This window comes from Plasmodium malariae (assembly GCF_900090045.1).
Source record: "Plasmodium malariae genome assembly, chromosome: 8".
Classification (NCBI taxonomy): domain Eukaryota; phylum Apicomplexa; class Aconoidasida; order Haemosporida; family Plasmodiidae; genus Plasmodium; species Plasmodium malariae.
Genome location: NC_041782.1, coordinates 1981917 through 2007192, shown reverse-complemented (window position 1 = coordinate 2007192; position 25276 = coordinate 1981917). Strand labels below are relative to the sequence as shown.

General features: G+C 27.1%; 4 protein-coding genes across 4 annotated transcripts; 1 reads left to right on the top strand and 3 right to left on the bottom strand.

Annotated features, from left to right (window-relative positions):
* Positions 1 to 384: 384 nt before the first annotated feature.
* PmUG01_08050900 (conserved Plasmodium protein, unknown function) lies at positions 385 to 3162 on the bottom strand (the record flags this gene model as incomplete). Its single annotated transcript, XM_029004685.1, has 3 exons — positions 385 to 616; positions 849 to 992; positions 1130 to 3162. The coding sequence occupies 3 exons, from the start codon at positions 3160 to 3162 to the stop codon at positions 385 to 387; spliced, it is 2409 nt and encodes an 802-aa protein (XP_028861350.1).
* A 2083-nt stretch (positions 3163 to 5245) lies between these two features.
* On the top strand, positions 5246 to 6128 carry PmUG01_08050800 (conserved Plasmodium protein, unknown function; the record flags this gene model as incomplete). Its single annotated transcript, XM_029004684.1, has 3 exons — positions 5246 to 5414; positions 5678 to 5749; positions 5932 to 6128. 3 exons carry the CDS (start codon positions 5246 to 5248, stop codon positions 6126 to 6128), a joined length of 438 nt encoding a protein of 145 aa, XP_028861349.1.
* Positions 6129 to 7282: 1154 nt separating this feature from the next.
* On the bottom strand, positions 7283 to 19321 carry PmUG01_08050700 (conserved Plasmodium protein, unknown function; the record flags this gene model as incomplete). The annotated part of the gene is made up of 1 exon (XM_029004683.1): positions 7283 to 19321. The coding sequence occupies one exon, from the start codon at positions 19319 to 19321 to the stop codon at positions 7283 to 7285; it is 12039 nt and encodes a 4012-aa protein (XP_028861348.1).
* A 3153-nt stretch (positions 19322 to 22474) lies between these two features.
* Positions 22475 to 24118, bottom strand: PmUG01_08050600 (AP endonuclease (DNA-[apurinic or apyrimidinic site] lyase), putative; the record flags this gene model as incomplete). Its single annotated transcript, XM_029004682.1, has 1 exon — positions 22475 to 24118. One exon carries the CDS (start codon positions 24116 to 24118, stop codon positions 22475 to 22477), a length of 1644 nt encoding a protein of 547 aa, XP_028861347.1.
* Positions 24119 to 25276: the final 1158 nt, after the last annotated feature.

The window sequence follows — 25276 nt, the reverse complement described above, 5'->3', positions numbered from 1 at the left end:
TAAAGTACTACAAAATAAATTAGTGTAAAATAATATAAAATAAATAATGTAGCATCATATGAGATTACCATAAAAAAATATAATATCACAGTTAAACACCAATTGCATATACTGTTTACATAATTGTGTATAATCTATGCAGGAAAAAAAAAAAAAAAAAAAAAAAAAAAAAATGAAAAAAAAAAAAAAAATGAAAAAAAAAAAGAAAAAGGAAAAAGGGAAAAGGAAAAAGGAAAAAGGAAAAAAAAAGTAAAGATCCAAATAAATATAAAGAAAAGATTTGGATAAAGATAACGAAAAAGCTCATGGTAATGACAATTACAATGATAATTATGATAACTATAAGGATAACGAAAATTAAAGAAATATTAATAGCTTTTAATTCTAATTATTGCCCTTTCTTAAGGTAAAATGCGCCCACAAATAAAACAGGCCTAATAGCAAAATTAAAAAGAAACATATAATTACATAGTTAATAACAAAATTATCCAATATTGACAAAAAGAAGGAGGTTAAAATGACAAATATTAAATTAACAAATGACATGAACAGTCCGACGAAATTGTAAATGTCTGACTTCGACTCCTTTACGTATTTCTGCAAGTTTAGCGACAGCCTAAAAAAGTGGTAAAGGGGAAAAAAAAAAAAAAAATGACAAAAATGACAAAATGACAAAAATGACAAAATGACAAAAATGACAAAAATGACAAAAATGACAAAAATGACAAAATGACAAAATGACAAACGTTGAAAAACAAAAAAAAATATGACATGAAAAAAAAAAAAAAAAAAGCTTAGTAAAGTTGCACAAAATATCGCGTCCCTAACAGCACAATTTTTGCCCTTACGTTGTCTTAAGATTCGTTGAGAAAAAAAAGTAGAATAAACAACAAATTATGTAGAACATTAAAAAGCTGTAAATGTTCAAACGATTTATCATCAAAAAGGGGAAGAAAAAAAACAATAAGGAGGCTCCCGATAGGATGATTCCTCTGCAAAAAAAAAGAAAAAAAAAAAAAAATATGCAAATTTTTACTCAAACGCAGAAATGTGCTAATTTGTTATAAACTGAATGTATACGCTGCATTTCATGCACATTTAATACGCTTGAAAACGCACTGAATCTTACATAAAAATGTCCTTGAGCGCTATGATGTTCTTTTTGTTCGAATAGTAAGATATGTTTTCAAAGCACTTTGTCAACGATATCAATATAACTGCAACAACAACCTGAAGGAATATGTTGTTTATGTAAAAAAACTCTGACACATAGATAGACGTTAACGGAATGAGCATTAGAATCATTATATCCTCTACACTATTTAAATAAGACAAGGAACAAATATAAAATAGCAACGTCTTCTCATTTTTAATACGTAAAATATTATTATATAATTCTGAAAACTGCTTTTTATACTGATCATTAAGTGACAACTCATTATTATTATTATAATGATCATATTCAACATGTGATCTATCAGTTAAGTATTTTTTCGTTTGGTCATTATATATATTAGGATAGTTATTATACGTTACATATTTCTCATTTTTATTATTTTGTTTTTCATAATATCTTTCAAAATCGTTTTCATTGTTATAATCCTTTTCTTCATTTCCGTCTTCAATACTATCTACTGTATTTTGTGATTGGTAGTTATGGTCATTAGTGCTATTCCTCCTTAATGATCTCTCTGCTTGTTCTAGACCTGATGCATATACAACTAATGTTATAATCGTTATGACAGCAAAAATGAAAGAAGACAAATATACAAAAACGTCTCTAAGATATATATCATTAAAAAAATTGCTGAACAAGTACATAATAAAAATAATCAATGGGTTTACAACTATAAAAGATGCATCGAAGAAAAACTGATGTAATGTGAGGAATTTCCTTTTTGCCTTCTCATTAATCTTGAGGTCATATTTTTTGGATAAAAAATCTATACCATTATTATCAATATCAATTAAATTTGATATATTCACTTGTATGTTGTCAACAATTAGTAATATGGCAAAAATCAGTTCATAAAACCGGTTTATGTAATACTTTTTTATCTCATCTGTATAAAGCGTATATAAGAACGGTATACAGAATCCCCATATAACTAACCGAACTGTGTTGGTTGCTATTAAAAAGAATTTTATACTCCTTTTCTTTACTAAATATATAGATACAGGGGTAAATAAAAATAAGGTAAGAAATGATACTAACCTATATACATAAAATATTGAAAAATGCTCAAATAAAAATATTAAAAAAAAAGAAGTAATAGCCCAATGGAATGATGTTCTTATTATATTTAACACCTGACCAATAATATATTTTTTTAAAACATCATCATTAAAAAGAGAATCATCATCTACACTTGATACAGAATTAACTTGATCTGAAGAATTGTAATTGATTTCGTAGTAATCATTTTTATTTGTATAATTACCTTCATTATTGTTTTGTTTAATTTCTTTTTTTTTCTTTAAATTTTCATATATAGAATTATACACTTCACTAAACTTTTTGTCATCTAATGTACTATTATTATTATTATTACTATCCTCCTTTTTTTTCTTCTTATTCTTTTCAAGTATCTTTTTTTTCTTCCTATCCATTTTTTTCAACTTCTCTTTATTAAATGAATTGTAATCATTACTCTCATTTAGATCTTCTTCATTATTCATTATCATCGCTGCTGCACCTACACCTGCTGCTCCTCCTATTCCAAGTGCACCTTCCTCAAAATTGTTGAAGGAGCAGTAAGGAATGTCTTTTATTTCTTCACCTTTCTTTTCATTTTTTACATTGAACATGTTATCGTATTTATTTTTTTTCTTTTTCTTATCTACATTTAACAATAATTCTTTATTTGAATTGTTGTTAAAGTTCATGTCATACATATAATTGTCACCACAAGCTCCTTGTGCTAAGTCATTTCGATCATTAGAATCATTTCTATGATTATTATCTACATCGTATCCTGCTTGGTAATTTTCCTTTTCATAGTAACTCCCTCCATTCCTATATTCATCATCTACATTATTATTATTTCTATAACCATCATTCACATTGTGACCTGAAGTCGAATCATTCATTTCTGCGTTTTGAAGTACATCATCTGAATTGTTCATAACTTGTACATTATCGTCTGCGTATGAATTCATCATAGGGTAAAATGCAAAAGGAGGGAAAATAAGGGGAGAAAAGAAAAGGAAGAAAAAAAGGGGGAGAAAAAAAGGGGGAGAAAAAAAGGGGGAGAAAAAAAGGGGGAAAAAAAAAAGGAAAGAAAAAAAGGAAAGAAAAAAAGGAAATAAAAAAAGGAAAGAAAAAAAATGGCTAGAAAAAAAAAAAAATTGCAGAAAAAAAGGCTGGAAAAAAAAAAAAAAAAAACCTCCTCTATACTACATACAACCGTATACTGTGCTCTAAATATTACTACATTTAATTAGTGTACATTTGTATATGTGTACGATGTATGTACGGTATGTATACTTACAACATACATATATGCATCATACTTATATACATTATACATACGTTATACATATATATATATATATATATGCATATATAAATGCACTTCATACGTTTAACATAAATAGATGTTATTTAAATGCATGGTAGGGATAAAAAAAAATTAAAATATAAAAAAAATTGTAAAAAATTAAACAAAATGCGTAAAAATTAATTAGTTCAAGTCAAATAGCAAATCCCATATAAAAGTACATACAAAAGCACATATATAAGGTACATATATAAACGTACATATAAACGTACTCTCATGTGGCATTTAAACTTTAACGTCAAAAATATTATAGAAATTCACAATTTAAAACGATTTTTTTTTTCTTTTAATATTTAATTACTGATTCACAAAAAAAACGGTAAATTTTATTTGTTTACATATTTTTACAAGATTTTTTTTTTTTTTTTTAAATTAAATTTTGCTATTTATGCATTTCACTACGACGAAAATTAATTATGTATAAGATATAAATACATTTTGTACCTAAGTACAATATATATATACTTATGTACAATAAATATGCATAATACATGTAATGTATATATAAATATATATATATATATTTATTGCAGTGCAGACCTCTTTTAAATTTTACTTCCTTTTTCCAATATATATATATATATATATATATATTTTTTTTTTTTTTTTGTATAATATACTGATGAACGAAGGAAACCCTAAGTTGTAAGCTTCTCTTTTCTGCAAATATATGATGCATTTAAATGGTATTGTACTGCACATAAGAAAAAGGAGGCAAAGAATTAAAATCGAAGTATTGAAATATTAAAAAATTGTAAAAATGAAAAAAGGAAAAAAACTAAATATTGAAAAAATGAAAAAAGGAAAAAATTAAAATTAAAAAAATTGAAAAAATAAAAACCAAAATCTTTATGTAAAATAATTGACGAAATTTTTATTTTACAGAATAAATTTAAAAAAATTTCAGTATAATTTAGTATTTTAAATTATATGTATATATAAAATAGGTACATATATCCTTTATATGCTATACATGTAATTATTTTCCTAGTGTATAATTCTAGCGGTGTGGTACGTATAAAATATGCATATATTATAAATATGTATAAATATAAATATTGTAAAACGTAATACTTCAAAAGCAATGCTTTTATGCCACCTTGTGTAATAGTACTTGACACGTAAAAATATATACTTTCATTATTAAATATAAAAAGGGTAAAATATATAATATTTTTTTCATAGCTACAAAAATGCTGTTTTGACCACAGAACATTTTTTCGTATTTTTTTTTCGCATCATGAAAATGTCTTTTTTTTATGTTCTTATTTAATTACAGAAGGAAAAAAAAAGAAAGAAAATAAAAAATATAGTTAAATGAAACGATTAATTTCGCTTTCCGCTTAATAAAAGAACGCTAGAGAAAATATAAATTTATTTTTTATTTTCACATGGGGAATTATAATTAGCTATATTTATATATGCTTATGTTTAGTTAAATTGCCTGTAGTATCATTTCAGTAGTTGCAATATTTAATACATTTTATTATTTTATTTATATTTGTCTTTTATTTTTATTTTTTTTATTTGGCCCATACTTACTGTTTATTTTTGTTTTGTTTTATCCTTCTAATGAATAAAAAATACGTATGGAAAATCGTTTGATCAATGAGCAATTGAATCGATGGGTCTACCGTTGATTGGATCGTTTGTTGAATAATATATCATCTGACGACTGAGTAAATATGGCGTTTATGTTTAAGCGAGAAGGCTGTTACAGCAAAAACAGACTAAGCGAATTATTTAGAAAAAATAAAAGCTTTGTCAATCAGCTGATGTACGATTTAACGTCATTTCATTACGAAAATTATATGAAAAAGAAAATTCACAAAAATATTATGAACAATTACAATAGTAAAATAAAAATAAAAATAATATAACAGCATCTTTTAATATGTATGATATTAGTTTTTTACGTGTTGTAAAAAGAGTATTTCCCCATTCCACTTCTTTCTTTTATCTATCTTTTGCTTTTCCGTTTAGTTTGCACTTTTTGTTGATATTTATGGTTGATATGTATGAGCGAATATGTTACATGTATACGTATATATAAATACGTATGCAAGTTCATTTTGTACTTAATTTTACGCGTTTAACCCTGTTTTCCCTTCTGACAGATATTGAAAAAATACAGTCGATGCTAAATTTAATAAACGGTGATAAAGAAAATGCTTTTAAAATTAAAACAGGTACTTTGCTTCTTTTTTTTTTTTTTTTTTACCACCTGTCATTATTTATGTACATTTTATCCTTTGCTGATTATCCTTTGCTGATTATCCTTTGCTGATTATCCTTTGCTGATTATCCTTTGCATTATATCATTTATAATTTGGTTATTAAAGTTTTTCTTCCTTGTATTTTTCATTTATAGGCCACTTTTACTTTCGCAGTGGGGTTTCAGTTATAACTCCACATATACATCAAACCAACGAATTTGCCGAGAATAATAATTACATGTACAATTTTAAAAACATTAAAAAAAAGTACTTGAAAGAAGTGTACGATTCGTATAAGCACAAAATTGGTGGAACAGATCCGTCCGTTCCTGTTTTTTACAAGCATAAGTAGCAGGTGCTGTGTAATACCGACACAAGAATGTGTGCATTTTTGTATATTATATATATGCTTATGGCTAGCTAAAAAAAGTACATTCACCACTTAAAAAAAAAAAAAAAATTAATATATAAATAAATATTATACAAATATAGAATAATACATGAACAGGTCATGTGATTTTTAAAAGGAATTCCCTCCATTTATGAATATAATATATATATATATATATTATATGTGTGCGTCTGAATAGGACAGCCGTACGCAGGAAAATAAATTTGTCTTATAAAAAAAATATATTTTTGCTTATATTTTTGCTTATATTTTTGCTTATATTTTTGCTTATATTTTTGCTTATATTTTTGCTTATATTTTTGCTTATATTTTTGCTTATATTTTTGCTTATATTTTTGCTTATATTTTTGCTTATACGTTTGCTTATACATTTGCTCATATTTATGCGAACATGCGTGCCGACATATCCGTTCGCATGTATGTTCATATTTTTAGCCATTTTTTTTTTTTTTTTTTTTTTCCCTTTTCGTTTCTCTGCCTCACTCTCTAACAGCTAAAAAAGATTACGCAAAATGAAAAAAAAAACGAAATAACAAAATTCATTTACATTCATCCTTTTTATTTATTATGCGCACCAAGTTAATTTTTCTTAATAATTAACATTACAAAATAAAGCATGAAAAGGGGTAAAATATATATATATGTATATATAAAAAAGTAAACGGAAAAAGGGATGATATATATAAAAATAACAAAAAAGGAATACATAAGCGAAGAAAAAGAAGGCTGAAATAAAAATATGAAAACTTAAACACTACAAAACCATATTAATAATAATAAAACTGAAATACTAGAATAAGCACTCGAATCTTAAGAAGTAAACAGAGCTCACGCAAAAAAAGGAAAAAAAAAAAATAATAAAAGAGGAAAAGGAAATGGAAAATCTTCACAATTATTGCACACAATATGTGCAACGTGTACATATATATATACAAATATGTGCACATACGCACGTATATAGGTACACAACATGTGAACATATACACGCACATATATATATATATATATATATATATATATATATATATATACGTAAAATATACAACCGTTACGCGCAGTGGTTAACGGAACGGTGTGTTCCCTCTTCTGCTTTGCTAATTCATCAAGAAGTCTGCGTAAATTTCATCGAGATCTACTTCGAAAAACAAATCGTTGATGTCGTTTTCAACGGAATTTAACTCTTTCAACAAAATAAGGGTTTCATCCTTTGGTTTTTTCATGGAATATTTATAGAAATTCATTTTTATTTTTTTCGATAAATAGACTAAAACTAATGGTACATTTTTACATGAATGGATAGATATATTTTTTTTCTTTTTTTTTCTTCTTTTAGAAAATTCGTTAACATCATGATTCATTAAGCAATGTACATGGTTCCACTTTTCATTTGTCTTATAACAAATATCATCTGATGAAAATTCTTCGTCATTTTTAATATTCACCATTATGTTATCTATGTTGTTCAAGTTGTTTATATTATTTGAACTGCTATTGCTTACATCATGATTATCAGAGTAGTCAGATAACATATTGTTTATATTTTTGGAAAAGTTATTTGAGAAATTACTTCTAATTGAATTTATGGATGAACTGCTCAAATTGTTATCACACGAAGAGTACACGGATAATCCATTTTTGGTATTTAAAATATACTCACTTAAATAATTGTTGCAGTAGTAGAAATTCTTTTTTAAATTGTTTGTGTCCTCATTAGTGTAGACATTATCTCCTTCGTCTTCCTCTTCTTCGTCTAAAAGTTTCATCGAATTAGCATTATTATTATTGCTATTATTATTACTGCTATTATTATTGTTCCTATTATCGTTATTGCTATTACTATTATTATTATTATTATCATTGTTGCTACTGCTAATACCCTCCCCAGTTACTTCTAACCCATTTTTGCTTAAATTCCTCGGACTCGTTTCACCATTAGCATCACTTTCTAGTGCATGCCTCTTATTATTATAAGTACTTGATGGTGCATACAACTTTTCAATAATATCAAGGAAAGCAACAAATTTAGATTCATCATTTTTTCCTTTATTTAGCATCATATTTTTTCTCAAATTATGTGCCACTGACATGCTACTATTATTTTTGTTATAATAATCTTCTTGGTTGGCATTGAGCAAAATGGTCAGTATGTTATCACTCTTTTCATTATCGCTGTCTTTTGATCTGTCTCTTGGCATGTTTCTAATTCCTCCCCTTCCTCCTTCACTATATGCCGAGTACCCCTCTTCCCCTGTACCCTTTTTTTTGCCTATCATTTCGTGTTCACCCCTCGAGTAGTTCCCAGTATTACCGTTACTACTGTCACTATTGCTATTAATGGGGTCACTCTGTACTACGTTATGTGCACCATTTGCTATTGAATCATTGCCGTTTTCAGTTTTGCCCCATTTTGCGCCTTTCTCCTGCAGGTTACCGCTAACATCAGTGTTGTATCTATTCTTATGATGCAACTCGTTATGGCTTTCCACACCCTGCAATCTAAGAGAGATACTTTCATCATAAATAGAAATATTCCCAGTACTTTCCTTGTCGTTCGTCGAAGAACAGGTATACATAATAGCACCACCCCTACTACTACTATCATCATAATTATACTTCCTCCTTGAGTGAATGTCTTTCCTGTAAGAATCTCTAGTTCTACTTACATAATTCCCCATATCCTTATGTCTAGAGAAGAAATTTTTTTTTATTGATATATCTTTAAAGAAAATCCATGAATAAAAATTTATAAAGCTAACATTTCTTTTAACTAATATATTTATGATAATTAACAAAGTTCTAAGTAATGATAATACATCCGCATTATTATATGAATTAAAATCATACATATAATTATCATCATCCTTTTCGACATTCTTAATATTCTCAACAGCTATTTTGTATTTGACCCTTTCCACATGATATATCTGTAATATTAATGATATAAAGGTGGGTATAATTATATATATTTCATTTTCATCATTTTTTATAATTATTGTACATATTAAAATTAGTATTTCTCTATATAATTTTAAATCTGTGCAAAACTTCAAATACTCCGAAATATTTTCTGCAATTTTTGGTAAATGACATAGGTAGAAATTTCTGTTTCCTGCTAATATTATTAATGATAATTTATTTATATAATTAATTCTAGAATTTATAATATTAAATTTTAAGGAGAAGATACTACTAGTAGGGACTAGTAACAATTCGTCTATATTTGACTCGTTCAATTTTTTGAAAATACTTGACAAAGCCTTTAAACACCGTATATCAATATTAGATATATAAGAGTACAAATCAAAGGTAATCTTTTTTATATAATATTTACAGTTATAATTATAATCTATCAATAGATTCATTATTAAAAAAAAGGAATATCTGTAAAAAACATTCTGTATACTGTTATTATAAATTAAAGATATATATTTACTAAAATTTTCGTAAAAAAGGGTAACAGAAGACTCGCATATATAACTTTTTGCTATATTATTACTACTAGTTGTAGCTGTACCAGTTGCGGCAGTAGTACTAGTAGTCGCACCACCAGCAGTACTACTTAAAGCAGTTGTTACTGTATTGTAATTCACTGCATGGTAAAAACACATGAGCAAAAAAGACAGAGCATTAATTGCTGCTATTTCGGAATAATCATTTATGTTAAAATTCTTTTCAATTAAATTGATATTTTTCATATATATGTATCTTATATTTTTCTTTTTTTTAAAAAAATTATTATTTATAAAATAATTTTGTATTATATAATGAATATGGAAAGGATGCACAAAGTCAGGTAGTGGAGTCTGAACATTGTAATTATTTTTCACATTCTTTGAATAATAGCTATATAACGAGACTTGTATTAAAATGCTTATTTGTTCTAATATTATTTTCTTCTGTAACTTGTCGTTAAATACATATATATGATTATTTTCTATAATAAATAAAATATACAAAAACCATAAACTGCTCATAATATTCTGTGAAGTTTGTGTTATTTTCTTAATGAAGGCAAACATGAAGTCTATAAAGTGGTTAATTATTCTCTTCGTTAATGTGCATATATTCAGATATATGTTAAACAAAAAATACATATATTCATTTATATTAATTTTTGCCTTATGTTTATCATAATAATTTAATAAGTCATCTAAAATTTTTATTAAAATATCATCACTAAACTCTGTCAATAATGTCATTGAAAAGGATAACTTTTTTTTTTCTATACATTCATCTGAATTGTTCATTACAATCATACTTTTTTTTATCGAATTTTTACTGAACTTGTTCATAAAATTTAATTTTTTTAATAATTTTTTTTCCCTCTTAAAATATTCCCTAATCTTCTCTCTTTTAATTTTCTTATTTCCTAACACTAATCCATTTTGATCTATGAAGCTTTCTAGTTCGATTTTTTCTACTTCCACTTCATCCGCGTCATATTCCTCGTCCTCTTCTTCGTCATATTGCTCATCATACCATTCGTTATACCGTTCACCATATTGTTCATCATCATCATCATCCTGCATAACTTTATTTCTACTTAAATTTTTTTTTTTTTTTTTTTTTAACCCTGTGTTGTCTCTTTTCCCTTGAAAAAAATCATGCTTACCACTTGCCTTCTCCTTATTATACTCATTTCTATTTTTTATATACTCTTTAAAAATTGAATACAAATTATCAATAAATAGAAAATCCTTACGTGTGATAAAATAAAGCAATTTATTTATGGAAATAACATTTTTAAGGCATATCTTGAGTAGCACTACTCTTTTATTCCTTTTATATCCCTCGCTCTGTGTGTTATTATTTTTATTTAGCTTACTACTACCCTTGTAATTGTATATAAAAGAATTTTCATATTTATTTGACCGTTCCAGTGTGTTTTCATCCATCTTCGTAATAGCATTGCTACTAGCATTGTTGTTGTTGTTGTTGTTGTTGTTGCTGCTGTCGCTGTTGCTGTTGTTTATATTGTTTATATTGTTCATACTGTTCATACTGTTCATACTGTTCATACTGTTCATACTGTTCATACTGTTCATACTGTTCATACAGTTCATACTATTAACATTGTTCATATATTTCATACTGTTAACATTGTTACTGTAGATATCATTATTATTTCCATCGTTACTACCAATGTTGCTGCCAATATTACTTCCAGTATTCGTGTTGTAGTTTATCTCTTTAAGCATGTCTTCTTTCATCATATTTCCACTAAAATTTAATTTGCTACTACTGAAAACCTCCTTTTCCATATCACTCTTTTTTGGAAAAATATTTGAGTTTTCGCTATTCCCTGGTAAACTATAGGGATCAGCTTTAACAACATTACCTTCCTTAATAAAAGCCATACTTCCACTGTTATTGTTATTATGAACGGACATATCTACCTCGAGATTATTATTTCCACTATCTGTACCAATCATGTTCAAACTACTATCAAAATTTACGCTCTTGTAATAACCGCTGCTGTAATTATTGCTGTCTCTTAAACTGCTCGGAGACGCATTCTTACTGTACAACATATTCGGGTTCATCCTATCTTCACTATTTACATTGTTCATATTTTCATTGTAGATAAATTTACTGCTATTCATATAAGAAACATTGACATCTCGACTATTACTAGCATTGCGGCTACTAATGTTGTTATTGCTGTCATTGCCGTATGCATAAGCATTTGCATTAACATTGTTACTCATGTTGCTATTCAAATATTCATTGTTCCCCTTATTGCTGTTCATCTGTCGAGTAACCAAATCATTGCTACTACTATTGTGCATGTTATTCTTTTCATTTAAATGGTTAAAACTACTGTTCTCAAAGCCGTAATTCGTTCCTATGTAGTTGTTACTACTAAAAGATGATTCATTCGCTCCCACAGCAATAAACTCGTTCTTATCAAAGTTACTGTCATTTAGGTTCGCTCGTCTATCTTCTCTCCTGTCTTCTCTCCTGTCTTCTCTTCTGTCTTCTCGTCTGTCTTCTCGTCTGTCTTCTCGTCTGTCGTCCCTACTGTCTACACATATAATTTCATTCACGTTACCACTGTTGACGTGTTCCCCAGTGGAGGTAAACCTATTTCCAAGATTCGCGTGGCTGTTAACTTTCCCTTCTTCATGATAATAAGAGTAACTGTTGTTTCTTCTATATGTGTTGTACTGGTTTCCATCACTCATAGTGTTGTTCACATTAATCATATTTAAGTCCTTATCCATGTTGTTCTTAATCTTATTCCCATCATTAAGATGGTTTCCAATTGTATTCTTATTAATGCTATTGTTCAAATTGTTCATGGTGTTGTTCCTGATATTATCTATGTTACCCATAGGATCCTGTCTACCATTTATATTTGTATTCTCTCCTATGTTCATTGAGTTCACCCCTCTGGAATCGTTCGTATTTAGATTTGCACTAACTCCAGCACTCCTATCATTGTCATTCTTATAGGTGGGATTCAAGTGCACACCACCGACACTGCCACTGCCATTGTTTGCATTATTATTACTACTATTCGTATTGATATGATTACTACTATTCGTATTGATATGATTACTACCATTCGTATTGGTATGATTACTACTATTCGTATTGATATGATTACTACCATTCGTATTGGTATGATTACTACTATTCGTATTGATATGATTACTACTATTCGTATTGATATGATTACTACCATTCGTATTGATATGATTACTACCATTCGTATTGGTATGATTACTACTATTCGTATTGGTATGATTACTACCATTCGTATTGGTATGATTACTACTATTCGTATTGATATGATTACTACCATTCGTATTGGTATGATTACTACTATTCGTATTTGGATGTGTATTAGTATTATTCGCGCTTATGTTATTACCCGTGCTATTCACACCGCTTTTGCCGTTTCCGTTGAACATATTACCCCCAGTCATACCAGCGCTCACACCACTCATATTCGCACTCACTTCGTTGTAGATGTTACTGCTGTTGTTGTGTTCATTATAAATGCTGCTATTATTATTGTTGTACATGTAACTGTTGTTATTCAAATTCGTGTTCTTATCATCGCTGTTCATCAGGTTCTTGTTATTCTTGTAATATAATCTTAATTTTTTTTTTATAAAAGCATACAAATTAAAAATTACAGAAAAAAGTGTAGATATATTTTTATGCTGCATATTAATAAATTTGTCATCTGTCTTAATACAAAAGATACTACAAAAACTTTCAGTTGAAATTTTATTTTCATTCAAACTATTTTCAATATCATCAATTGATATGTTTTCATATTCATATTTATTTTCAAATTTTATATCATTTTTTATTTCATTTTTTATTTCACTTTTCATTTCATCTCGATAAATTAATTTAAAAATTTCAGTTAAAAATTGACAAAATTTCATAATAAAAAAAATATTTTTCTTTTTTTTTTGATTTTCAATTTTAATTATATATAAAAGATCTAAGAAAAAAACAGTTAAGTAATATGCCTTCACATCTTTTTCATCAATTATATTTTCAATTAGATAAATAATTGTTTTTAGTACCTCTTTATATATGACTTGTTCATTTAAATTAAATATAACTGTCATTGATTTTCTTAATATACTAAATATAAAAACATCATTTTTAATTGTCTGGTTGTTTCTATTTATAACTTCAAAATGATGCTTACTTGATGATATAAACTCTTCATAATTATTGTATTTTGTAATTCGTTTAAAACTCTTTTCCTTATCAACAGCTTCATCAGTAAATATACTCTTTCCTGTGTTCTTTTCATATAAGGGCAAAACATATCTAATAAAGTTTATTAGTTGTATCTGTAAAATGTAGTACTTCTTTACAGTAAAATAATAATATAAGAATAAAAAATGATGAATTATTAATCTATAATAATAATTTAATATTTTCATATATTCAAATTTTTTGTAATGACTAATATTAAACAAATTTATTAACATGTTAATAATATCTCTCTTGAATTCAAGTAGACTGTTATGTTTTAACGAATTCTTTTCCTTTTGTACTATGTTGTTGTTACCACTGTTGTTCAGTTCACTTATATTTTCATTTAAATATATTATTTTTAAAAATAAAATAAAAAATACATCCAAATAATTTCGAAAAAAAAAAGAATTTATATTACCTTCTGTACATATATAACAAATTATTATGGCCATGTTCTTTTCATAATTCGATAAGGTCATCTTACTTCTAGCATTGTACATTTTCTTGCTCACCTTTTGTTTGTATAACCAATACATGAAATTTTCCACATTGCAGAAGAAAAAGTTTATGTAGTCGAATTTGCATTTGAGCTTTTTCAAGTACTTCTCATAACTGCGCATGGTGCTGCTGCTGTTGTAGTTGCTGCTGCTGTTGTGGTTGCTGCTGCTGTTGTGGTTGCTGCTGCTGTTGTGGTTACTACTGCTGTTGTTGTTCTCACTTCCGTTCCCGCTTTCATAGCCATTACTATTGTTTTTACTGTTATAGATATTATTGTTGTTGTTAATGCTGTTAACGCTGCCCTTAACACCACTCTTAGCGCTATTTTTAATACCGCCTTTTATTCTACTTTTTATTCCACTTTTAACACTACCCTTAATACCATTTCTATCGTTATTACTCCGCATCGTCATCATCATCATGCTCTGCTGATCTGTGTTCGTGTTCAACTGTTCGTGGCTCTGGTTGATCATATCAGTGCACCCACTACGATTTACATACCTTACGTTTCTCCCATGCGAAACGCTTCTACCACTGGAAACGTTGAGAGATGCACCTAAGTTGCTTACTACATTTCCTGTACTTATATCATCTACAGATACCAAGCTGTTCATGCGTGCACGGTCAATTTCTTCAGCAAGGAATAAATTTTCAATTTCTGTTATCAAATCGAACATACTAATAATTATATTGTCAAATATATAAGCAAGATTTTTCTTGTTACTTTTAATATATTTCACAAGATAATAATTAATAAGAGTATTTTTTTTATTATAAAGTTTAAATATATCATGTGTTAAATTATAAAAATTGGAATGAATAATATGATATTCATTCGTTTTATTATTAATTATATATTCTAGTATAACCTTAACATTTATAGTTAATTCGCTTGTATTTTTATTTTTTAAGCTTTTTCTTAAAATCTTTAAACAGTATATATTATCACAAAAAAAATATAAATAATTTATATCAAAAAATAATCTAATAAATTTTTTATTCTTTTTTAATAATATAATATAATTAAATATATGATTTACTATTTTGTTTGAGTATACTAAAATATTTTCAACAAAATTTTTGTTAAAAAGTAATTCTTGTTCTGTATTACTAAAATAATTATGATATTTGTTCATATTATTATCTGTTAACTCATCTAAATATTTCATTTCGTTCAATTCACCTTTTAAATCTTTCTCATCTTTATCATCCCCACTGTTATCACTCTCATCCTTATCATCATCACTGTCATCACTGTCGTCTTCATCATTATCATCGTTATACTCATTAAACTCGTTATATTCATCATCATTTAAATTTTCATCCCTAAAAATATTTTTGCTTCCATTATTCCTAAGAAGCCGAATCTGCTTATCTCTAACATAAGTGATATCCTCTAATTTTCTTCTCTGTCTTTTGTACAACTTTTGAAAAGCTATTCCTTTTATTTTATAATTCTTAAGCAATGATTTGTTAAAATTTATCCTTACCACGTGCAGATATAAAAAACACCAAAAGTAAAATTTATTTTTATTTTCGCTAGTACAATTTTTTAAAATATGTCTTAGAAAATAATAACAACTCCCACTCAAGTTTTCCTTGTCAACTAACATATGATAATTATAAAATAAAAAAATAATACATTCATAATTATTTGTAAAAAAATATAAATCCATGTTTTTAATAATTGCATCAATTAAATTATACTTCAACCTACGTCTATATTTTATTAAAATTTCTAAAAAATATTCATCATTTTCTATTCTCATTGTGCTTCCACTGCTTTTCTCATATACTTTATTATTGTCATTCATGGAAGCCCTCTCATAGTAGTAACCCCTATTGTTCGGCAACACCCCCTTACTATTACTACCGCTGAGGAGGTTATGGCTACGCCTGTTACTGCTACTTGTTCTTTTGCCATCATAATTGCCATTATAATTGCCGCTACAATTGCCACTATAATTGCCGCTATAATTTCCACTATAATTGGCACTATAATTTCCACTATAGATACCGCTGCTTTCATTTTCAAGCCGCTCCTTCTTTATGTTCGCCTTTTCGTTACTATATTGCTCAGAATTGCTCTTTCCGTAAAGGACCGAATCATATGCCCTCACATCCCCCATTTTTTGCACATTCATTTTGTTTTCTTCTATTACAAAACTGCTGCTTACTTCTGCTTTACTCCACTGAGTTGAAGGATCTCCACTATTAGCACCACCTCCAATGTTGGACGCAGCTACAGCTAATACGCCATTCCGAGCGCTGTAACCACTTGCAACAATCGATGAACACATCGCAGGCGCACCCACAGAGCCGTAGTCCCCCCCTCCTCCTCTTTTCATCAAGAGACGCTGGTATATACCATTCTTTATTAAAAATATAAAGCACTTATTCATGTAATAGTTGTTATAATGCGTAACAAAAAAATAAAAATAATACAAAGCGCTGTGCCTCCCGGATACCACATCATTTGAATCTATAAAATACTTCTCATTTAAATCTTTTACATGACTATACTTCTTTATAATGCTTACTATGCGCATATTCAAAAACATTAAAAGCTTCAATATTGCAGTATTAAACAAAAATAAAAAATATATATATAAATGTCTACTTATTTGCTTTATAAATTCAACAAAAAATGTCATAATATTTAATAAGTTAATAAATTTTTTTATATATATATATATATTATTTCTGAACAGTACATTATTATTTTTTAAAAAATAAAAAGTATGTAAAAATACATTCATAATATTTTCATAACTAATTAAATTTAAATTTAACACATTTTTAAAAAATATTTTAATCTCTTTATTAGTTCTATACCTATAACAAAATTTTAATAAATATAAAAATACATTTTCCATAATATATTTATTTACATATACATAATCTTTATTTTTAAATAAAATATATAAAACTTCCGACACATTCAGATGATTATCATTAAATTTATTTTCCAACATATCAATGATTGTTTCATAAAATATTTTATAATTTTCATAATTTATACTATCTTTAAAATTCTTTTCATCATTAGTCTCATATAAATACAAATATTTAAAAATTCTTCTATTCAAACCAATGTCTGATCTTTGTAATAAAAATATTACATTCCTTGTAATTATCTTTTTGCTGATATCGTTAAAAAGTACATCATTTGACGTTTCGCTTTCTTCATTTCTCCATATATTGCTATACTCCTCCTCCTTATTTTCTCCTCTACTTGTATCATTGTGGTTATCCATATCATACCTTACTTTTTTACCATCTTCCAATTTAGACCCTCCATAAGTCTCTTCCCTCTTAGTGCCATTACCCCCCATGCTGTAACTAACCCCACCACTGTTACTCATTCTATTGTTGCTATCGCTGTTATCATAGTTGTACACCCCACCATAATTTGAGCTCATCTCAACGTTTCCCCTGTTACCCCTCCTTCCCCCTGAACCATCATACTTGTCCTCGATAACATTCATATTATCACGATCATCAAAAACAATGTTTGTGTTAAATTTTTCATTATTATTACATTTGTCAATCCGATCAAATGTTAGATGATTTTTGTAAGAAACATTATCCTGTTCATAATTTAACACCTTGCTATCTAAATTATTCCACTGTTCATCATTTAGTATTCTCATTTTATCCCCAGCACCTCGTTCGTCCAATCCTCCTCCTGCAATGGAGCTGCTCACGTCATACTCACCTTCATCGAGCAAATTAGATCGTACGTGCATCTGTACATTATTGTTATGGTTGTTATGATTGTCATCATTTCTGTCGTTCCTATGTCCGCTAATGCCGCTAACACCACTATCATTGTCATCATTCCTTTCACTACTACCCTTGTTCTTACCATCCTGAAGTAAGTACTCATCATTTAACTGTAAACTGTATGCCTTATCTTGAAATGATACGCTTTTATTTTCATTACTTAGAATAACGGATGCGCTTACATTATTTTCAGCACGTTGGTCCTTACTACTATTGCTACTATTGTTATTTTGATGCTCTTCGGGATGCTGCTTCTGATACTGTTGATGCGGTTCAGGACAAGATCGTGTAGATATCCTATAATCAGTGCTTTTATTCTTATCAATTATTTTTTTTCTGCTTTTATTATTAACATGAGATAAAGGAAAATTGTTTATTAACAAACTTAAGGTGATCCGCTGATTTAATATATTTTTATCATTTAAACAAAAAATTATGGATGATAAGACAAGATCATCTTTATATGGTAATAGTACCTTAATTCTTTCTTTAGAAAGCAAATATATTTGAGGGCTAAATGATGTTTCTAAAAAATTTAATATATTTGTTCTAATTTCATTATGCCTTAATAACAGTAACCATATATTGTTAAAAAATATACTTTCCCCTATGTAATTATTTATTGAATATATATATAACAGTATATTGTTATCACTATCTACAACATTGAAAAGTGAGAGTAACAACGCGTATGCAAATACATACACATTTTCTCTTAAGTTTAGTATACTTTTTATATTTTTAAAATATATAGTTTTTAAATTAATTGTACAATGTAACATAAATTCAAATATTCCCGAACAGAGAACATGAATATTATTAATAAAGAAATCTTTTTCTACTTTTTTAAATATGGTTGAATATATTATTAATGCCTTCGAATGTACACCTGAGGGTAATAATGGATTTAAGCATTGTGACAACCGCCTAAATAATAAAAACTTGGATGATATATCAACAAATGTTTCATACTTTTCTATCGTCAAATACAATTTCTGTAATATATTACTTAAATCTGCCCACTCCTGAACTTTTTCAAAAAGTAATAAAATGTTTGTTATGTCATTGTTTAGCTTCTTCTTTAATATTCTATTCGATTCATCGCTTTTTTTTAGCATCTTTCACATCATACGCACGTGCAACTGTTTAATAGTAGGGTCTAAAAGCGGACATGCCCATATACATATACACAAGCGCAAGCAACGTACAAATGGATGTGCACACTTATGTATGTACAAAACGTGGAAGCCGTATGGCTTATAAAAAGGGAGTATAAAAAAAAAAATAATAATAAAAAGTAATAATAAAATGATTAAGGTATAAGCAACTGCCAAAAGTACACACGGTTAAAAATTGCTATGTGCCACGTACTAGATATGGACTAACATAGGCGATAAAAGGATAAGAAAAATGGAAAAGAAAAAATGAAAAATAATATTAAGTGAAGTAAAACGAAATAAAATTAAGAGAAGTAAAACGAAATAATATTAAGTGAAGTAAAACGAAATAAAATTAAGAGAAGTAAAACGAAATAAAATTAAGAGAAGTAAAAAGAAATAAAATTAAGAGAAGTAAAACGAAATAAAATTAAGAGAAGTAAATTGCAAATGGCATAAGAAGGACTAGCCAAAAGGGTACAAACAACCTTCGTTATACAGATTTCAAATTATACAAAACAGCATGGAAAAATAAACTTTCCATAAATGACAAAACGCTTATGTTTAAAAAAATTCAATTAAATTCTTGGAAAACTGAGTAAGCTAAGAAAAAAGAAACAACTATGGAGTAAAATGTAAGTAGTATTAAGTATGAATACATATGGGACGAAATGAACTAAAAAATGGCCGAACATACGAACGAAAAAATAAAGGACGGAACAAATGACAAGATAAATTACAAAGGATAAAGCAAAAAAAAAAAATTTCAAAAATATTGCTAAACTACTGCTAAACTACTGCTAAACTACTGCTAAACTACTGCTAAACTACTGCTAAACTACTGCTAAACTACTGCTAAACTATTGCTAAACTATTGCTAAACTATTGCTAAAATATTGTAAAAAAATCGCGAAAAAAATGAACGTACAAAATGAACGTACAAAATGAACGTATAAAATGAACGAATAAAATGTAAAAAAAAGAAAAATGGTTATGCTACAATAAATATTCGAAAAAAATTATGCGAAAAATGATAAACTTTAAAGTTCTAGTAACATTAATACGATTAATAAGAAAGAGTACTGTATATATATATATATATATATAGTATGTATGTTCATTTCGTCATGTACAAAAAGTAAAACATTAGCATCAAAGTTTTACCTAACCTGTTAAAAATTATCAAACATGCACGTATAAATATATAAATATGTATCCAAGTATGTATATATATATATATATGCAAAAAATACATACGGTACTTTGCATAAATTCATATACGCATATAACACAGAACAAGCATTTGTAGTACTAAAATGATGATATACAAATATATCATATATACATACGCCAAATATGACTAAACTATTCGACATGTATGTAAAAACAGTTAGGGTGTTGTAGTGCCAAAAGAATATAAAAATTTATCAATTTCAAAATAAACTTATTATATTACCTTTAACAACATTTTTTATGGATATAATAATATGCATACACAAAAAAGAAAAATAATAAATATACGATTTTATTTATGTTTGTCCTATCGGAAAAAAAAAAGGCGTTAAAAGGTAGTGTGCGTGTACAATAGTATACATATATATACATACATATGTACATATATACATATATACATACATACATATATATATACATACATATATACATACATATATACAATATACATATATACATATATACATATATACATATATACATATATACATATATACATATATACATATATACATATATACATATATACGTTTATACATATATACATATATACATATATACATACATATATACATATGTAAAACGAAAAGGTAATAGTTTATAAAGAAAAAAAATAAATTAGTCGAAAGTAATGATTTTTAAATGGGTAATCTTAAATAATTCGTAATGCTGCATTTTAAAGTGTATTTTAAAATACATATGTATACATATGCATGAGTAAATAATCAGCATAGTGCCATTATGCAATAAAATTTTCATTTCGTCTTTAAAACACCATGTTATGTTTTATATTTCATTATTTATATTATTCATTATTATTCTTTTTACTTTTAAATTTTTGTCGTTTTTGTTTATTCCCCCTTCTTTTTACACCAAGTAAAAAACAAAACATACGGATTTTTCTGCAATGGACTGGATTTTTTTTTTTAATACATATATATATATATATATATATATATATATATATATATATATATATATATGCATATATGTATGCTCATATATACACAATAATCTATATGGAAGCGCGTGTACATTGTCATATATATAACTATATAGGCATATACATATATTTCATGGGGCAACAAGGAAAAACGGCAATACGGCATTTTATATTTATGTAAGTACCATTAATCGGGCGATGAAACGTCCGAATGAATACTAACAGAAAGTTAAAGATGATTGCTTTATTGCTTTATTGCTTTATTGCTTTATTGCGTTATTGCGTTATTGCGTAATTAAATTATTATCTTATAACGCTATTCCGTTATCCCATTTTTGCGTTTTTGCGTTTTTGCCTTTTTTAAAGCAAAATTGGAAAAATCGTAACACCCCCCCGGTTAAACCCACAAAAGGATGGCAAATGAACATAAAGAAAAATAAGCAGTAGTTACTTTTTTAAAACACATTCTTATCAATTTTTAGACAAAATGAACATTAAAGTATAACAGTAGTTAATACATTAACAGAATTTTGATTTTCAGTCATTTCATAATTGATGTTTACATTACTGATAATCTTTTATGTGTGAAAAAAGGAAAAAATAAAGGGTAATGAAATATAGCAGAATGAAGCAAAGTAAGGCAAAATAAAGCAAACTAAAGCGAAATACAACAAAACAGAATGAAATCAGCTTATGGGTACTTGTACATACATGCATATTTTGTATTCCACATATACAGATACAATGTTTCATGTTTCGTGTGCATAAGGTCAACGATGAAACTTCTAGTTAGTAACCATTTTTTTTTTTTTTCTTCTTTTTTTTTTTTTACATCCAAATATTGAGATTCCGTTTTACATATTCATTAATATTAAAATTAAAGTGTAGGGGGAAAAAAAAAAAAAAAAAAAAATTTGGAAAATATATAAAAGTGCGTTTCACTCCTCACCTTTGAGGTACAGAATTACAGGGCAATGATCAGACCCATAGAAATTATTATGAAATACACTGTACCCATGTATTTCGACATTATCTACACGGTTAAGAAAATTTTTTGAAACAATGAAATGGTCTATGCGCATTGCCTTGTTGCTCTGCTTTCCAAGCAGAAAAGGGCACCTCCATGTATATATATTATCATTAATATTTGATTTTTTAGAAACATCAATGGGATTTTTTGACGATTCTGTTTCTGCATTTTTCTCCTTCAAATTTTGTAGATATCTGTACGAATCAACTAAATCACCTGAGGTCAAAATTTTTTTAAAATTTTTTCTTTCAAAATCTGTACAACCGGGTTGTCCAATAAATTCTTTCGGTACATTATTACCCTTCTTCATTTTTCGAAATTCAGCAGGATGTGATAAGTCAATATCTTCTGGTGCAATATTCAAATCCCCAGTCCATATTAAATGCTTTTTATTTTTTAAATAAGAGACAAATTTTTCTAATTCTTCATCAAATAATCTTCGTCTTTCAAACTTTATTTTATCAAAACCGTTGTTTGGTGAGTATGTTGACAACAAATAGAAATCAGAAAACTCAACTAAAATTATTCTTCCTTCATCATGATGTATTTTTGAATCCATATCAAAAGAGAGATTATAACGAATAGATTTTACTTGTATTGTTTTTTTAATTAACACAAGCTGACCACTATATTTGATATTTGCTAAACTAAAATATGCATCATAATTTTTAAAATCATTTTTTAATATACTATCTATAATTTCATAATCAACTAAGCTTTTCTGGTCAGAGTTTTTAACCTTGCTTCTATCGCGTAAGCCATCATTTTTGTTTTTGTTTTTATTTTCATTTTTACTATCCCCTATATTCATTGCTGGTAATCTTACTTCTTGCAAACACCAAACGTCAGCATTAATTTTATTAAAAAAGTTCATAAAATTTTTCCATTTTTCTTTATTCTTATATCGTACTGTTATACTATTCATATTCCATGTTACTACTATTTTTACCTGTTCTTCACCTTTAGCTTCTAAATCGTTTGATTTATTTTCTTTTATTAGTACAGTCTTATTAACATTATTACCCTCCTCATGTACATATTTCGTATGTTCATTATATATATTATCATCGCTTTTAATGTTCACACCTTCTACTTTAGAAATGGCTAAACTATCCTCATTTTCTTCCTTCTTATAATAAATTTTTTTGTTCTCTTTTTCATCCATTTCAGTTTCATTGCTTTTGATTTTAATTGTTTCTTCTGTACTACTTGCCTTTTCAATATAAACTTTTAAACTATTTCCTATTCCTTTTACATTTGATGTAAAATAATTAGAAACCAGGTTATTCTGACTAAAATTCTCTTCCTTTAATTTGGGAATGAGTTTTGTTTTTTTGTTTATTTCGTAAGACTCACTATCACTACCTTCATCATTTGTTCCTCCATTCTTCCCCTCATTTTGTCTTTTCCTGTTCAACTGCACTTCGTTAATCATTATTATCTTACCTTTGTATTTATTTGAATATTTTGAGAGCAGCTGTATTTCTTTAATTTTGTAAACGTAATGAACTTTATTGTATAATTTTGCAATATTACAGCTGCTAATTTTCATTAATCTTTTTTTGTTATGCTTGGGCCTTTTGAAATTGAAAACTGGAGAGCTCTGCACACATGCAAGCGCATACACATGGGTATACGTATATATATATATATATATATATATATATATATATATACGTATGTATGGGTGTGTGTTTGCGTGTATAAATGTGCATATGCCTTCAGATGTTCATATATGTACCCACACTTTCGCACACACTTAAACATATACACACACGTACAACAAAAGGGCGATCCAACTCAATCCGCTTTCTCTTAAAAGAATTACAAAAACAATGGTTTCCTAAAAACTGTAAGGAATTTTTATTACCTTTTAAAAATAAGTAAAACTAGCCAAAATGAAAACAATAAAAAGTTTTTAAACAAAGTACCAAAGAAAAGAAAAAAAAAACAAAAAAAAAACAAAAAAAAAACAAAAAATTATGTTAAAATATATTTTTAGCTAGCTCTCCACTGTATTAGCAATGAACATTATATTTTATATACACCCCCTCTTTCCTATACCCCCAATATTGTAATTCATTCCCTTTACCTTTCTTTCTGGTACTGAATACACAACAAAATGTATGGTCAAAAAATGGGAATAATTAGCAAAAATGAAGCTATATAAGAACAGTTAGCAAATAGCATATAATATGATCCAAAAAAAAAAAAAAAAAAAAAAAAAAAAAAACAGGGAGAAAGAATTATATTGTGTATTCTGTTAGAATCAATAATATGCGTATTGAGTATTCATAATGAGTTAAAAATTTTACAAAAAAAAAGAAAAAAAAAAAGAACGCTATTTTATTCATATAAATCTAAACAAAGAATTGTATATATTTGCGAATAATTTTCTATTTTTCTTTTTTTTTTTTTTTTAAATATAACGAGATACACATATTAATTTCCCTTTCGTTTGGTACAGATTTTAAAAAATTATTTACCCCAAAAAGTAAATTGAATAGACACAATAATTTCTGCTTTAATAAAAAAAAAAAAAAAAAAAACTCGCTCTTTAATTTTATGATGTCCCCTTATCAGTTAGCAATTTGTATTAAGCACTGTTAAGGCATACCTGCGAGCGATTAAAAGAAACACCAGTTCACACCTTGGCTCAAAGGATATATTTGTTCATACTCATTCGCATATATATATATATATATACAAA